Below are 16666 nucleotides of genomic sequence, written 5' to 3' on the forward strand. Positions count from 1 at the left end.
AGAAGCAGGGTAACTGTAATGCGATATGTCCAAAGAGAACAACCACTTCACAAGGTTTGACAAAAGCGATCAATAGTGCACAGACGCATCTGGACACAACAGCACAAACTCCTCTGTACCCCCGCACACCAGTGAGGATATCTGTGAAACTATATCAGCTTATATCTGTTTTCTCTTTTACGACGTGCTTAATCACATGCTTCACCTTCACTCTTGTTGCAGGTTGTCGTATCGACGACCGTCAATGTGGACGGCCACGTCTTGGCTGTCTCCGACAACATGTTCGTACACAACAATTCCAAGCACGGGCGAAGGGCTCGCAGACTCGACCCTTCAGAAGGTACGCCTCCTTATCTGGAGAATGGTAGGCACATTTTTACATCTTATAATTTGCTACGCTTTTTCTTTTAGTTCCTCTCAGACATCCCATTTTTTAACTTTTTTTTTTTTTACAAGCTACACACCTACCGTAGCTGCCTTTAGTTCCTTAGACTCTTTTTTTCCTCCATCACTCTCATTTTTTAAACTTTTTAAGTTGCTTTTTTTGCCTCTCTCATGCTTGCTGCCTTTTTTCTTGACTGGAAAAAGTATGCATTCCTCAGTATCATTTCGATATCACTAATGATGGCGATGATAATGCTCTATAGACTCATTTGTGATTTTAAAAAAAAATACATACTACTTCCAGTCTCCTAATGCACCTACATTTGTCCTAAAAGCCGATGTGAAACATGATCAAATTGCTTAAGAATTTGGCTGTGAGGTCAATTTCCTGTCATTGGGCTCTGCAGATTTAGCTGTGAGAGAGCAGAAACAGGGGGAGGAAGGAGAACGAGAGACAGGGAGGAGGGGGGGTGGTGTGTGGAAGGGTGGGTTGATGGTGTGTGTGTGTGTGTGTGTGTGTGTAGGTGGAGGGGTGGGGGGGGCGCTATGAGAAAAACAGAACTTACTGTTTTTCCTCCAACTGATTCCATATGATAGACTGATTGCCTGCTCAGCCAAAAAAGAGAGAAAAGACGGACCACCAAACCATGGGAAATCCAAAAAGTAAAATGCACTAAACATAACCTTGTGACCCTGGTGGCCTCCGCTCACAGATGGGAGCACACACAGCTGAAAGATTGTTAGAAAAAAGAAAAAGAAAAAGAAGGAGAGAACTGACTTGGGCCAATTGTGCAAATTGCTTATCTTCAGATTTCAAGAGCCAATTATGGCTGGGCAAACAGTTTATATACACCACTGACTAAAACAAGCTTCTCTACACATTAATGGGCATTAATGGTTCTATCACCAAAAGCAAATGTAATGTTTAATACAACAACGACTAATAAAAAAAAAAGAAAAAAAAAACACGACTAGACAATTAATATATCTCAGTGCTCTCCAGTCCTAGTGGGGGAAAAGCTAATCTATTTGTTTTTGTCTTTATTAATGACTCCTCTACTGGAGAACAAAATCAAATAATTAAAGTCCTGCCCGGAGCACCAAAGTCATTATGTTCGCTGACGTTCTGTTTGTGTGTTTCACGTTTATGACACGATAGGTGTGGATCGCCTAGCAACCAGTTTCTTAATGAGGAGAGCAATTAAAGAGGTTGAGCCCTCGCCTCCATGTTCCCCCACTCCCACGAGACCGCCAGTGTTTGGTGTATGTGTGTGTCAATGTATGTGTGTGTGTGTGTGTGTTCTTTACAGGTTACCCCAACCCATCCTTTTCTTCCTCTCTTCACCACACTCTTCAAAGCAGCAGAGTGACGCCCCGTAAAGCAAGAAAAAGACGCTATTGTCAACCGCCCAGTTGAACATGTCTTTGTCTAATAACTTTAAAACACCTTCCCTCTGCTAAACCGTATTTCTTTTCCTCCCCTGCCTCCCTCCGTGACTCAAGCTCCGTAACTAATTTAACATGCATCAACAGCGATCACTCGCTTTGTTTGATTCACCTTTTAATAAACAGAGGTGTGACACACGAGAAAGGCCGCTCACTAAAAAAAAGTAATAGCAGCCTTTTCCTGCGTGTAGCGCTCTGACAACTCGCGGGCAGACGGACGGCGTGCTTTAAATTAGCAACACATTCTTCCTCAGGAGTTCACTGGGCGAGAAGCCTCAGATATGTGACTGACTGACTGAGGCATCCTTCCTCTCAGCTTTCACTGCACTTGCAGCCCCACTGCCTCGCATTGATCAAGACGTGCTGCCCCCTATTGGTGCACAGGCGGGACAGCCCCCCTCAGATGACAGACCGAATCCCCACCATGTGACATTTTTGTTCACTTGTGTGGATTGTCACACAACAAGCATATTATGCATTCAGACACGAACGTGCTTTGTGGCTGCCTGTCACTCAAACATGTATAGATTCAGGCTCAAAGGTGCATAAACATGCTCACAAATAGTCGAGTCTTTCACACACATGCAGCATCACCCCCCACACACACAAACGGCACAGCACCGACACACACACACACACACACACACACAGACGACTCTCTCTCCCTCTCTTTTTCTCACTGTCACACACACACACACGTTCCTTAGCTCAGTTCCACCATTATAGAGCCCCAGACAATATAGGAGACTCAGCATAGAGCCTGCAGCGCCTGCCTCATTTGCATGCCAAGTGGCTGTAATGCTGTTAGGGTTTATGCAATAAAGACAAGTGAATCCAGACTGCTGGGCCTAAGAGGAAGAAAGAGAGGGAGGAGAGAAGGGGGGAAAAGGAGAGGAGGAAAGGAGAAAGAGAAGGAGAGACTATGAGCGAGAGAGGCTGAGAGTGTGGGAGAGGCAGGGAGAGCGAGAGAGAGAGAGTCAAAGGGAACAGATGGCCCAGGGAGAGGTAAAAGGTATAATCCCATCAGCTGCACTATCAACCGACCATCTGGACATCCCACAGCACAATTACAACACATTTCAGCAGGCAGAACAAAGGACGGCTTCGTGGGGCCACATCAGACCTGTTTGAGTGTCACAATACTAGAGCTGGAACCTCCTCTGCTCAGATCTCGGATCAGTTTTGACGTCCTCTACAACCAACCCTAACCAGAGAGGAAAAAGATTAGGACAGATCACAGATCAGCTGCCCGGGGTCATTACACGGTGTTGCCGATCAAGAGATAAACACGAGCACGCAGACAAATAGATAAGGCGACACGTCATCACAGAAGAGACATATGAATCCAAAATAGTGTCATTCTCCTCTGTAGACCAAAGTTTGCAGAGACTCAGTGATGCAACACTCAGAGCGGCGGGCCCACTCTTTGCATCCTCATCCGTCCTCATGATGCCTATCATCTGCTGAGGGGGCATTGTGCGTGTCTGTCATCAGATCGCCTGTGCTGACTGTGTAATCCACTTCTCCACGGTCCCCATTCAGCACATGCTCCCCTCTCTGTCTGTGCATTGAGACATATGCAAATTTCCAGGCAGAAGGGTGGACGGCTTAGGGCCTCAGTTGCTGCCTCTCCATGGGTCTTTCTGTGTGTGGGAGGGGGCACTGGGATTTCCGAGGTTGTGTGTGTGTGTGTGTGTGTGTGTGTGTGTGCCCGTGTGTGTGATTGTGGATGCTTGTCGTAGGTTTCAGGCCGCAGCTGCCCCCCAACAGTCGCTGTCGCCATCAGGCCCTCTTTTTGCCTCCTCCTCCTACTCCTTCCTGCCCCCCTCGTTCTCTCATCCCCAAAGTCAATTTGTTTACAGTAATTTTGAAGGGTGAATTATTTGCTGTAATCGTCCGCACTGATGAAGGTCAGGCCCTTAGAGGGGGCCCAGCATGCCCATAGAGGGTTGGTCCTCTTTCAGACGCTCTGCTTCGCAATTAAGGAAAGCAAATGTCACTCCTCCAGGCCTCACAAATGAAAATCTGTACGAGGTGATTAGCATGAAGTCAACAGCGCCTGTTAAAGTCAGATTCCCTGTAGTACCAATGTGTGTGTGTGTGTCAGTGCGAGTGTGTGTGCACTTTATGGGCAGGGAGAGAGAGCAAACATGACCTGAACAGACCCAACAGCAAGGCAAACAAAGGGAGATGTCTTGTCTGAGGTGATTCATACAACAATGGCCCACTGTGATTTACTTACTGGATGGAAAGGATAATAGAGGTTTAGAAGTGAGCTTGTAAGGTGAAAAGGAACTTGCCAGAATAGTTGCTCACATTCTACCAGAGCCGGAAAAACATGCACAATTCATAGTGCGTTAAAAGATATTGATGGAAATAGATTAAATTTGATATTGCTATTTTATGGCAGGCTGTCATGCTATTTCTGTTGTAAACACGGTGTTGTGCTGAACACCATATTAAGGTAATGCATCAAATGACAGTGAACGTGAGGCACCAGATCACTCAAATTAGATTATAATAACAACCCAGACTGTTGATGAATGGCAGAGCTGCGTTGCAGAAGTCATGCCAGATGAAAAGCATTGTAATAAACAATACGAAATGGATTGAATCGATCACAAAAAGAAAGAAAAAAACCAACAAACTGAATAATTCATGAGTGCATTTCACGTTATGAAACCTGAGACTACAGTCGCTGTGCCTGCACTGTACAGCATATGCAGAACAAAGGTAATGAAATAACATGAACCAGCAAAGCTTTAGCTTGTCATTTCCACTTTAACAGCCTGTATCCTTGACTCATTTAAGATGTGTTCAACTTTGAAATTTTACTGTACATGCCGGTGCATGCTTAATCAATTCTGATAGCTACATTTGCCCTGACACATAATTTGCTCCATCAAATCATTTTCCTGGCGAGCCCGGCGTTTAGCCTTTGTGAAGTGGACCATTTGAAGGGTCTGCTTAACTACACCACTCGAGCGCGCTGATAAATGATTTTGATTCTCATGCCTTAAAGGACAAATCCATCATTTTTTTTTTCCGGGGGGCAATTTCCATGATATGACTTTGTGAGAGAGACATGGTGGGCTGAATGTGGAGGGGATGCAGCAATGTGTCTATGTGGAAAGAGACATGGGCCCCGACTGTTGAAGTCTGGATGCTGAATTTGCTCTTCTCTTTGTCTTGGATAAGCAGCCACCCCGTGCATCAAGGCTATCAGCCCCAGTGAGGGATGGACCACCGGAGGAGCCACTGTCATCATCATAGGGGACAACTTCTTTGATGGCCTACAAGTCGTGTTCGGCACCATGCTCGTATGGAGTGAGGTATGATGACTTTATTTTTTCAGATTCTACTAAAACCCAGTCGGAAAATTTGAAATTCAAAAAACTGTCAAAACTGCGGAGACAAACTTTCTAGCCAACATAGACAACGGCCAACTCTTTGCAGAAGGCTCATTATTTCTTTTCCTCTGTAATACAGCTCATAACTCCCCACGCCATCCGCGTCCAGACTCCACCTCGGCACATCCCCGGTGTTGTGGAAGTCACGCTGTCCTACAAGTCCAAGCAGTTCTGCAAAGGTGCCCCTGGGAGATTTGTCTATACTGGTGAGTCAAAAAAAAAACCCCTTCTCTTTCTACAGGCTCCCTCTCCTCCCCCCGTCTGATGGAACCCTCAGCCCCAAGTCCAGGCGCTATTAATGGACTAACCAGTGCCTTGCTTGCTGAATGTTAAATGTGTGAGATCTGCACGGCTAGCGAGAGAGGTGTTTTCGCGGAGGGGCTCCTACAAGTGCAACTCGATCCCCCTCTGACCTGCCATCGTACAAGGGCGCTGCCAAGCTCTGTTAAACTCAAGCTGTCAGGATAACTCATTCTGCCAAGTTTCTTAATCTGCCCTGTTGTGAGACAGATAATGCTTTCTGCTATTTTTCCGATTTTCTGAGGCAACATGTGGTTTTGTTTTTTTTTTATGAATCAGATTAGAAAAGTAATACCTAGGTTAAGTGGCATGAGTGTGGGCAAAGTTATTCAAAGGAAAGTGGAGGCGACAAAGATGTGTATGTGGGGTGAGAGAGAGGGTGTGTGTGTCACACTATAAGTAAGGGATCTGATTATCTTGGCTAACAGAAGGAAGTGGTGGTCTTATCTGTCATCATTGGTGAGGAGACAGAGGTTGCAGGGGTCAGAGCCTGTCTGACCTGGAAGCCTCTGTCTGTTCTAGCTCTGATGGGCAGAATGAAACGGGGGCGAGTCAAAGCACTCTCACTTCCCCCAGGCCTCCAGCGCAGCCGTGGCCTTGAGCACCTCAGAATTGCAAAGTGAGGGCTAACCCCCCCCCCAACCCCAGCCCTCAAAAAAAAAAAGTCCAGACCCCTCCATCCTGGGGCAGCTGTTTCTCATCAAGTCCCCCCTTTCTTTTGCTCCCCAAACCTCCACCGCTACCACCCCCAGCCATCCGTCCCCTTCTCCTCCAACCGTGCAGTCTGGCCCAGCTCTCCTGCATTTAACCTCCCTTGCAGGAGCGGAGCAGAGGCCAACAAGGCACCGGGATAATGAAACAGGAGTGTAGTGTGGCTGCGTTAAGTGCATGTGTGTCTGTTTGTGTGAGCGAGTGAGAGGGAGAGAAGTGTGTGCGCTCCGCCTGTGTGTGTGTGTGTACATATGTTACTGCACAGCCCTGAGAAGGTGTATAAGTTAAGACATTAATGGCTTCTATAGCACCCTGGTGAAAGTGCCAGGTCCCTTAAGAACAGACCCCATTAGTCACAGAGGCTAAGCGGATTGGGATGATTACCATCAGGTTTTTACTGGGGAAACGTGTCCCCTTCTCTCTATCTTTGCTGATCCCACCCCCCAATTCTTCCTCTCTGTCTTCCCCGGGTTCCTACTCACTTCCAGTTAGTATAAAGATACAATTACCCCTGGAGGCAACGGTGGTACAATTGATTAGTGCGGTGAATTAAAAGAGAAAGTCACCAATAGACAGGTCCGTCTCCTCTGCTCTGTTATTCCCTGTGTGGCTCACCCTGATTGTACGAAGGTTGACGCTCGAGAGAAAGAGGCAGTTAAAGAGAGCAGAATGCATAACGGCAGAATTGGGCATCGCTGAGTTCCATATGTACAGTAATTGCTACGTGAAAGGATGTTAGCTACTTCTCTCACACATTAAAAAGTGAATGGGCTGATGCATTGAGTGCAGACATTGAGTGGATCAGGTATTTAAGAGTGAAACAGCTCATTTCAAACCATAGCGTTTCTGCCTGTGATACAGCACTTGAACAAATGGCATTTGAAAATGACCTGGAGTTACAATAGCAAATTACATGGGCTGGAAAAAGGGCACGCAGCAACACGGTGCCGTCTGAAAGGCACAGAGTGTCATATTGGAGAGCAACATGTGCATATCAAAGGTTTAGTTATCAAAGCATATGGCTTCAAGCGTGTCTTGAGAGCGCGGCTTGAGAGGAGGGCCTTTTTAGACCCCGCTTTTTTTCATGTTGACTCTTCTTGCACCACCACCCTAATTGTGGAGATTTACCTCGCTCAATTTAAGAAATTATCACAAATTACCAAGAGTCAACACAGAGTAGACTGCAGTCGATTCGAACAGCGGAGGGACACGTCCTCATTCGGGTTAGTACCCTGGAACGGCTCCAAAACTCACAATCCATTCTCAGAAAGAGAGGCGTACGTCAAATAATCCTGTAGCCATTGACTATTGAACGTTTAAAACAGTAATGAGACAAACAGATATAACATATAAAACTTTACTAGGCTGTACTTTACTGACTGCTTCAAGGAGCTTATATCTGGACTTTAATTGCCACATTTTTTAAAGGAATGACATGTCAGCTATGTTTTGCTATTTTACAGTCTTTACCTTTTACCTTCTAACAAAGTGCTGTCCCTTGGAGGTTGCTAGCTTGTCCTCTGTCTAATCCATGTATTGGTTATCCATTGGTCCGGACAGAACTGGTAGAACCAACTGTCAGCAAGGTTGTAGAAAATCAAAGGAAGAAAGTCCTGGTTGAACTGAGTCAATACTTTATTATACTTTATGCTTTATTAAGCCCTGCAAACAGCACATGCCGGATTTATCAGATATTCTTTAAGGGAAAAGTCTCCGTTTTCACCCTCATTTGCAGCCTCCTAACCTTTTTTTTGCTGCATAGTCACAGCACTCTATGAAAGAGTAAATCATAAATAAAAACTTTGACCGTACAATTTATCCAATTTAAGCTCCTAATTGCATCAGAGCTGTTGGTTTTCTAGTTTCCACGAGAGCTCCCCTCCAGGGGCAACGATGCAGGCCCTTGGTAATATGGTTCTGCAAGCAGTCCTAACACACTCAGCCACTATTTATCCTAATCAGTGACATCCACATAACCAGGATTGCTTAAAATGAACCCCTTCCGCGCCCCAGAAAACGCACATTTACCGGGACCCCATTTGTCATGGGTAAATTGAGGGTCAGTAAACTTCGCCTGTATCCTCCAGTGGGGATCCAGGACATGCATCATAACGTTAGGAGAGAATGATTGGCGAAGGCGAGCTGTCACACATTTGTCAGGGGGAAGGGAACATTATTTGCTAATTTCCCAAGCTGGGCACTGACAGGGTGCTTCGTCTTCAGACCTTTGTTGACCAGCATGGCTTCTCGACTATTAGTACAAGTCAAGTGTTTTTCTATTTTTTTTGCTCTCCTCACTGTAAAGCGGCAGTAATAAGAGCCATTCGTTCGACCTCACACGAGCAGCAGCACACTGGGTGAAGGATTTTGGATGGTGCAAATGCCCCATACAGTGAGCTGCTCTTGCCAGGCCGTAGTTGAGGCCAGACAGCCTTGAGGGCTGATGGATCACAAAGTTTCTCCCGTCAAGGTGACGCTATCGACTCCACTGCACCAAAATCTGACAAAATGGGTATGAGGCAGTCATTCATCAACATAAGGACAAAGAGGTCATGTGTGCTTCACTCAATACTGGTGGAGATCAAGAAATGTCAGTCCTGTAAGGGATGGAAAAGGAAGATGATGATAGGGCAGAAGTAAGGTTTCTTTTTTTAGTTAAGCCTCAACTACAATTACTTATTTTGTAAATGTATCTGTCTTTGTACAAATCCAAACTGGCAGCTGTTTTTATACAGCAAATGATGGATATGAATAGTGGTAATTCCCAGATCGAAAATTAAACTCACTTCCTGTTCCACTGTGAGAAAGAGGAAAAACATGTTTTGTAGTTTTGGACCCTCCTCTTCAAAAAAAAGAAAAAAAGAAAAAAAAAGAAATAAATAAACACAGACGTCTTTATCGGGCACATCAGATAGGACCCTGCACTGCTCGGCCTGTGAATCGGGCCTGTCCTAAGGTCTCCTCCCCGCCCTGTCGTCACTTTGAAGTCTCAGACTCAGAAGCAGATCAGATGGAAAGCTTCCTTTTCATTTCCTGTCCTGCAGGGTTGGGTGTGGTACTTCACTGGTCGCTGGTCAGTGATGGGGTGTGGCCAACAGCAAAGATAGGCTATAATGAAAGGCATTCAAGGAGGTATGTAAACAGATCAGAGAGAAGGACTCGCAAAGACAAATTAGATACTGTACACAAGCTGTGTATTTCGAAAACACAGCAAGTCAGATTTAGCCCCTTTTCCAATGGTCCAAAAAACTCACTAACACCCACTAATATCTGGCTTTGATGTGTAATGGGAATGGACGCGATCTGCATTCACTCCAGGATCAAGTAACTCGACAGTAGGCAACAGGTTTTAATCAGAAACATGACACCTGGGTGAATGCATAAGACAGTAGGGTGCGTTCCTGGCGTTGATCAAGACTCAGTAGGGGAAAAGAACAGAACCAACTGCCAATGGGAAAGAGGTTGACCGCACTTTTTTTTAGGGATTTTACCCGTTTTTTAAGAAACCCTCATACACCCACTAAACCAATTTTACTTTATCTGCAGATTTGAAAACAATCCCCCTGCAGTATGAAGTACTACAATAAGAAGGGATGACATAGGCATTTATAAATGTCATCGCCACAGTCAAGTGGGTTGTAACCAGTTGGCACAACAGTTTTAGCATGTGTCAAAGCATGTTATCCACTCGCCATATCCTCATACCTGCCTGTCTCATTACAACCCTGGTATTTAGCAGCAGCTCCACAGGAGTGGAGCAGACACTCGTTGCCAAGTTAGATGGGCCTGGTTTGAAGGCCTTGCGAGCTTGTTTGGAGCGCGACAAGGTTCCACGGAGGAAGGTCTTTGTGTCCAATTAGAGGGCTGACGTGACACGTGCTCGCACTCCCCCACTGTCAGGCAGCTTGTCAGGTAGGCTTTGAGAAGCACACTGTGGCATTATTCCACAGCGTGTTATCAGCAAGTGACCTGTGAAATCCAGCTCCAGGAAATTGATTGAAATAAGTACTTGCAGTTGAGCATGTATTTTTTCCCCATTACATTTCTCTGTGAAACGTATTCTGGGTATCTTTCAAAAGAAAAATGAAAGTACGCATGAATGTTTTTTTCTCTTCCTCCCCCTAGTAAGGAATGGTATTCATTGATTTAATTTTAATTGGACCCCGTTTTTGTCCCACAGTATTGTTAGAGGTCTGTTTTGTAATGGCTCTTAAAATGGATTGTCGTCACTAAGTCACAGCATCAGTCCTCTGCCACAGGAAAGATAGACACAGGCGGCAGGGAGATGGGGGGCTCTTGATAGACGAGTTTTTTCCCCTCCTCCTCTTTTCCCTTCCTCCTCTTCTTGCCCCATTTTCAGTATGATCCACATCCAACAGGCTTTAAAAGAATTCCACCCCCCCACCCACCCCTCGCGCTGCCGCATTTTGATTGAAATTCATCGGCAAGTTTATTGAGAAATGAATGAGGGAGGCAGCGCGGTATTGACTTTGAGAGGAAAACACAACTCATCTTGAATGAGGGGGAAAACGTGGCCGTAATTTAGCCGTCATCGATCTGTGCCCCGTCCATGTATTGATCTTCATTTTACAATATTAATTTGCGCTTGCAATCAGCTGTGAAGGGAACCCATTTGATTTCTGTTGGCTGGTAATGTGTGAAAGTCCGCAGGCGTCCTTCGAGAAGTGGCACACATACTTTAGATGTCATCTAAGAGGATTGAACAGGTGTCTCTGGCCCTTTCTAATAATACAGCCCGTATGAAGGGAGGCTGAAATTATGGATCCGCAATCTGTAACATTGCTCCCATTTAACCGTGTTAATTACATTTTATCTGTTGCAGGAGCAATATCTGCTGGAGACTGTAACTGTCTCGATTTTTTTTTTCATCTGTATTGGCTCAAAGTTCATGAAATTTCAATGATCATTGATCTGTCTCCATTGATTTATCTTAACTGCAGATCTTTGAAATTTTAATTTCCTGTTCATCTTGAGACTGCTGGAGATGGAATCACTCAGTGGTAACTGGCTGCAGTGGATGGAGATGATATGGTCAGTGTTGAAACAGATGAGGTTTGCTTTGCGTGGGTTTGCTGTGAAAATTCCAATTTGGCGTGGTTTTTTTTGTTTTTTTACTGTAAAGATGGTCTCTACATCTGCATGCATGTTTTCTATTCTCTCAGCAAAAACTGGAACATTTCCATACTGTGCAGCTGAGGCATGACTTCCGAGTATTTCACCTTTCACAGTATTCAGTTTTAACTCCTTACAGTGACAGAGATTTGCTCTGTCTGTGTCTCCAGCAGCCAGATGAGGTCATTACATGTGTTGATACGGCTCTGAACCGCATCCATCTAACCGACTGCAGGTGCCTAGGAGGCTTCAGTTAGACTGTTTGACAAGTCACAAATGCAATAACACTTAAATGAACTTCTGCCTGTGCTGTTTATCTGTCTCCCCCTTTCCAACTCCCACTCCACCTCTAATTTGTGTTAAGGGGGAAGAAAAAAATAACTGCTCAATGGTGTAGGAGGAGTGGAGATAAGCTCGAAGCAGTTAAGTATAATTAGCGAAAGTAATAGCTGGCAAATGGCAACAAGGCTAGGTTTTTATCTCCTGGAAAGATAGAGTTATCGTAATAAGCTGTAATGGCTGGCAGGAATGCTAGTACTCTGTGCAAGCCTCCATTCAGGCTCATAGACTTAACAAGGAACAATTTCCCTTAAATTTACTGCTTTGCTCAAACATTTCCCCATGTTTATACCCCGATACTGTAAGTCAATACACGAGTTCAATCCACTTCCATATAGACCCAGGGCACACAGCGGTGTATTGCAATGTAAGCACTTCTGGCTGCCAACGTCGGCCATGTTACACTGTTCCTGTAGAGCGGTTACTCATGTCCTATTTCTAGAGAACATGGAGAAGGAGCAACAGACCACACTCAGATGCCATGTACACGCCATCCACTCTACATTTTAAGTAAAGTGGCTGGACTGAGGCGGCTAAAGGGGCTCTCAGAGAAAATGTGTGAGTGGCATGAAAGGCCGGGCAGATTAAGGCATCAGATCAAAATAAGACTGGGAAGTGCACATTCCAGGCCGAGGAATTCCACTGAAGCCCTGCCACGAGCGCTCGAGCGCATGCGCGATATTCAAAATTGGAAGTGATACGGTCACAGCTGCACACCGAGGCATGCATTACATTTCTTCATATTCTGAAACATGATCATTCATTCTCCAGAGTGAGAAAATTACTGAAATATTCATAAAATCCTTTTCCCCCTCATTCTTTCATGAAAAAAAGCGTCAGACTCTCCAGCAGGTCTGTTCCTTTGTCACCTATCATGTTAATTCTGCTCATATGTGGAAACAATTCTTTTGCTGTTTAAATCTGGAACATATGTGCTGCCACTTTGTTGTCTCGTCGCTTTTGTTAAATTCGAATCATCTCGGAAATCAAACCACGAAAACAAGTCTATGAGCGATTACATCTCTGTGAATGTAACACAAGCAGGGAAAAAAGATATAATAATAACATAATTGAACAAAACATGTAACCTGTCTAAATCTGAGCAGAAGATGAGAGAAAATGAAAATTCTATTAGTCCATAATGTTCCCTCTGCTCCCCCGCTCCTCGCATGTGCTCTTCATCTCTCCTGCAAAGTATTCAAATGCAAGCCCTGCCTTACCTCCCTGTGTCTTTTTCTCTAATTATCCATGAGGTCAGTAAGCAAAATGGGGAAGAAGCCAGGAGATCAATACAAATTATCCCTGAGCAAACCAGTGCTGACAGTTTGAATTGCAGCATATGTTTACCCAAAATCAGGCAATTTATCTTAATATCAGGCGAGTAATGCAGCAGGGGTGAGAGGTCACACAATCTCTCCACCTCATAATTACCCGCCTCTAAAACAGGAAAGTGGTATTGATTGGCCGCGGGCCGGGAAGCGGGCGTGACTGGAACGTGCCAGCGACCCCCCACCCCCATCATACCTCCTCCCAGTCACCCCCCCTCTTCACTCCACCTTCCTCTGTCCCTCTCTCCTCCCCTCGGCTAGACTCCCCACCCTGCGCAGGATTTATGGGATGTGTGTGGAGGGTTTCATGTTACCATGCAGCGTCTGAGAACCCTTACAGGAGGGGTAATGTGAGGGGGGGTGGGGTGGGGGGGTGTATGCTCCCTCCACGCCCTCACTCCCCCTCCCCTCTCTCTCCCTTTCACCGTATTGTGTTGGGAGAGAGGGAGAGGGCCAAACTAATTTTGGCGTGCAAGTGCATCGCAGAGCTGGATTTGCCCGTTATATCTTTAGAGGAGGGTAAAGTTTACGACAGAGTGTGAAGTTGGGACATAATGATGTGGCAAAGATTAAAAAAGACACGGGGCAAGGAGGTGAAAGTAAAATAAAAAAAGTGTGTGTGTGTGTGGGGGCAGGGTGCTGTCAATGTGTGTGGTGTAAGAGGAGTCGTCCCAATGATTCTTGTAAAAGCTCCGAGGGTGAAAGAAAATCTTTGCTCGCGAGAAAAAATGTGTGGAGCAATGCGATGAATACACACATAACGCATTTATTGTCCAGATTGAATATAAGTGCTCAGTATATATCATCAGCGGCTCTTACAGGATTATTGACATTGTCTGTGTCTGTCTGCACCAGTGTACATGCTATGACTACAAAACTGTCAACTCATCAACTGACAGCACCGTTTAGCGCTAATGCAAGTCTCCATCAGCTGTCAAAAGCATTTGCATGAAATCAATAGCAGATGGCGGTCTGTGTCACCAATTTCATTACGCCGGGGTTGTTACAAAGATCATCTCCATGATAGATGAGACGGCGACATGTCGACATGTGGAGATCATGCCTGACGTTTGGACTGCGACTGCAGAACCCTGAGCCATGTTGAAACCCAGATTGAGCGTGAATAACATATTTGTTCAGTTTATCGTATTTAATTTCCCATATGCAAACATTACAGACAACACATGAACTTCAAAAAACTGATGAATTTAATCCTAAACTTTAAGACGACGGGATATCCTACCCTCCAAATCACATTGATCATAATTTCACAGGTCTACATTTACAGTCGAGTGTCATTATCATTGGAGAGATGCATCAAACACAGCACCTCTCCCAACCTCGGTGTCGTCCTGTACTGTACGTCTCTCCGGCTGTGTTCCCAGCATGCCTGGCGGGTTGTGTAGGCCCCAGCTGAGGCAGAGGACAGGAGAGCGTGATGTATCACCCTAAGAGAGCCCACTGACAGCCTCTGATGATGGATGGCCTGATTATGGAGTGCTTTTTACACATACACAATTTACATCACACTGAGCAGCGGGGTCTGGCAGGGCTGACATGCACATACACTCTCACAGCCGGGCACATGCACTTACACACACACAGACGCACACACCAATATGCATGCTCCTGTGTGTACACATGTATGAGACTACCACAGTGCATAGATAAGAAAGGAGGTGGAAATAACAAAAGAAAGGGGGCAAATTCCTCGCTACAGCCTTGTCATGTACGATCAATACTGCAGATCAATCCTTTATTAAGGAGAAGATGGCGCCCCCCCCACCACATTCCAAAGCAGGCCTTTTGTCGTTCCGGGACGCATGATGACATGTCAAATCAGATTTCCAGCAGTGTATGTTGTGGTGTGGTGTTTATTCAGGTGTGCCTGGAGTAACGGGGCTGAATACCACTGTATTTGCGAGCTAGATCCTCGCTATCGATTAGCACCCTGCATTGTCCATGCTTGAACACATAATTGCTCCATTTGATCACGGTCGAGCTGGCAATTACTGTATTCAGGTTTTGGCAAAAGTGGCGCACGTGTATGGTGTGTGTGCTGTATGCATGCGTGAGCAGGTACAGTGTGTGTGTGTGTGAGCATGCTCGTGTGTGTATTTAGATGAGAGGGAACAAAAGAAAGACTGAGAAACGTAAATGCTCATTTCCCTGCTGCGACTGCCCGGCTTGTGCTTCAGTGGCCCTGCCTGTGTGTGCGTGTGGGGGGGCGTTCGCTTGCTTTCACATTCTCTGGTGTTCAGCAGGTTCAGCGAGCTGTGCGGTGTTAATGCTGAAATTACATGCTGAGTAATGAGTGATGGGCCAAATTACAGGCTGAACAATGAATAGAGGCAGGCAGCTCTTATTAGTCTCCATAGAAAGCCATTGATTTATGAAGCGCCTTGCTCGGTGGAGTTACTCTCCTGAAAATGATATCTACATTGAGAAGTGATGTTCTCTATTAAGTCGTTCCTTCCCCCTTTACACTGCTCTCCGCCTCCCCTCCGTCTCTCCCCTGCTCTCCCTCCATCCCTCCCGCCCTCGCCTCGTCCTGCCTATGAGTGTACACATGATTGTTTAGAATCAGGCGGAGCTGTAAGGAAGCCTTCAATTACCCATTAGGACTGTCAGACATAAAATGCCCCTGCTCTCACCAAAGTCTGGGTTATGATTCATTTACTTTGTGCCTCTGATTCATCGCCCAATATGCCTCGTGCCCCAGATTACTATTTGAGGGGTGGGAGAGATTAATGGCTGCATGGGATCTGTTGCCGTATTTCACAGGCCCAGTGTTGCAGTACAGTTGGTGCAGACGGGTGAAATGACAGCAACCTACACTAGATCAATGTGTGGACAGCCTTTCACAGATTATTAAAGCTCTGTTAGATTAAAAGACCCCTGCTATGTAGTTTGCTTTTAGTCAATATTCCCAAGCAGATAAAAAGGGGGAGGGTCCCTGTGAACGATTCTCAGACCGATGTAGGCCATCATGGCTGTTAATGGAATAACACTCGGTGACACAAGTGTCAGAGGATCCCGTGTCATTTTCTATCGCCTGCCACTGATGTTTCATAAAACGTCTCATCCCTGAGGCTTCTTTGAAATGAGGCATCCTGAAATGACTTCTGTACTGTAAAGTCAGATTTCTCAATTAGTTCCTTCCAAAATAATCTGTTTCTAATTCTCATCTTCCTTTTCTTTCTTTCAGCCCTGAATGAGCCGACCATCGACTACGGCTTCCAGAGGCTGCAGAAGGTCATCCCCAGACACCCCGGCGATCCTGAGAGGTTACCAAAGGTGGGTACACTGTCTCCGCAGCAGAGAGAGAGAGAAAAAAAAAAATCACAGGACGGCAGACAGAGACACAGCTGTCTGAGGCTTTAATACTGTCAATGTGACAAATACAGAAAACATTGCCATCGACACGGAGCACTGTGACCCCAAACCGTAACAGCTTTGCTTCACATATGTGGCTTACCCGCTAACCAGCGTGGTAATGGTATTGGTATTGTGTGCAGAGAGAGGCGTAAACTCTCTGTGTGGTAAAATAGCTCAATCAGGCGTTTTCCTCTCCAGTAGTCTGTGGAGATGGTAATCTGGTCAGAAACGACGTCT

General features: G+C 45.6%; 1 protein-coding gene across 6 annotated transcripts in view; it reads left to right on the plus strand.

Moving 5' to 3' along the window:
• The window catches only part of LOC109629176 (EBF transcription factor 3), a 68717-nt gene that overhangs the window by 42415 nt on the left and 9636 nt on the right, over positions 1-16666 (plus strand). For 2 of the 6 annotated variants that reach the window (XM_069538455.1, XM_069538456.1), the window contains exons 8-11: positions 223-364; positions 5029-5162; positions 5320-5446; positions 16260-16348. In XM_069538455.1, coding sequence (XP_069394556.1) covers positions 223-364; positions 5029-5162; positions 5320-5446; positions 16260-16348 — 492 coding nt within the window. The remainder of the gene's footprint in view (positions 1-222; positions 365-5028; positions 5163-5319; positions 5447-16259; positions 16349-16666) is intronic. The other 4 variants (XM_020086706.2, XM_020086733.2, XM_020086716.2 and 1 more) reach the window with 2 other exon arrangements.

The sequence above is a fragment of the Paralichthys olivaceus genome, chromosome 14 (genome assembly GCF_024713975.1).
Source record: "Paralichthys olivaceus isolate ysfri-2021 chromosome 14, ASM2471397v2, whole genome shotgun sequence".
Lineage (NCBI taxonomy): Eukaryota > Metazoa > Chordata > Actinopteri > Pleuronectiformes > Paralichthyidae > Paralichthys > Paralichthys olivaceus.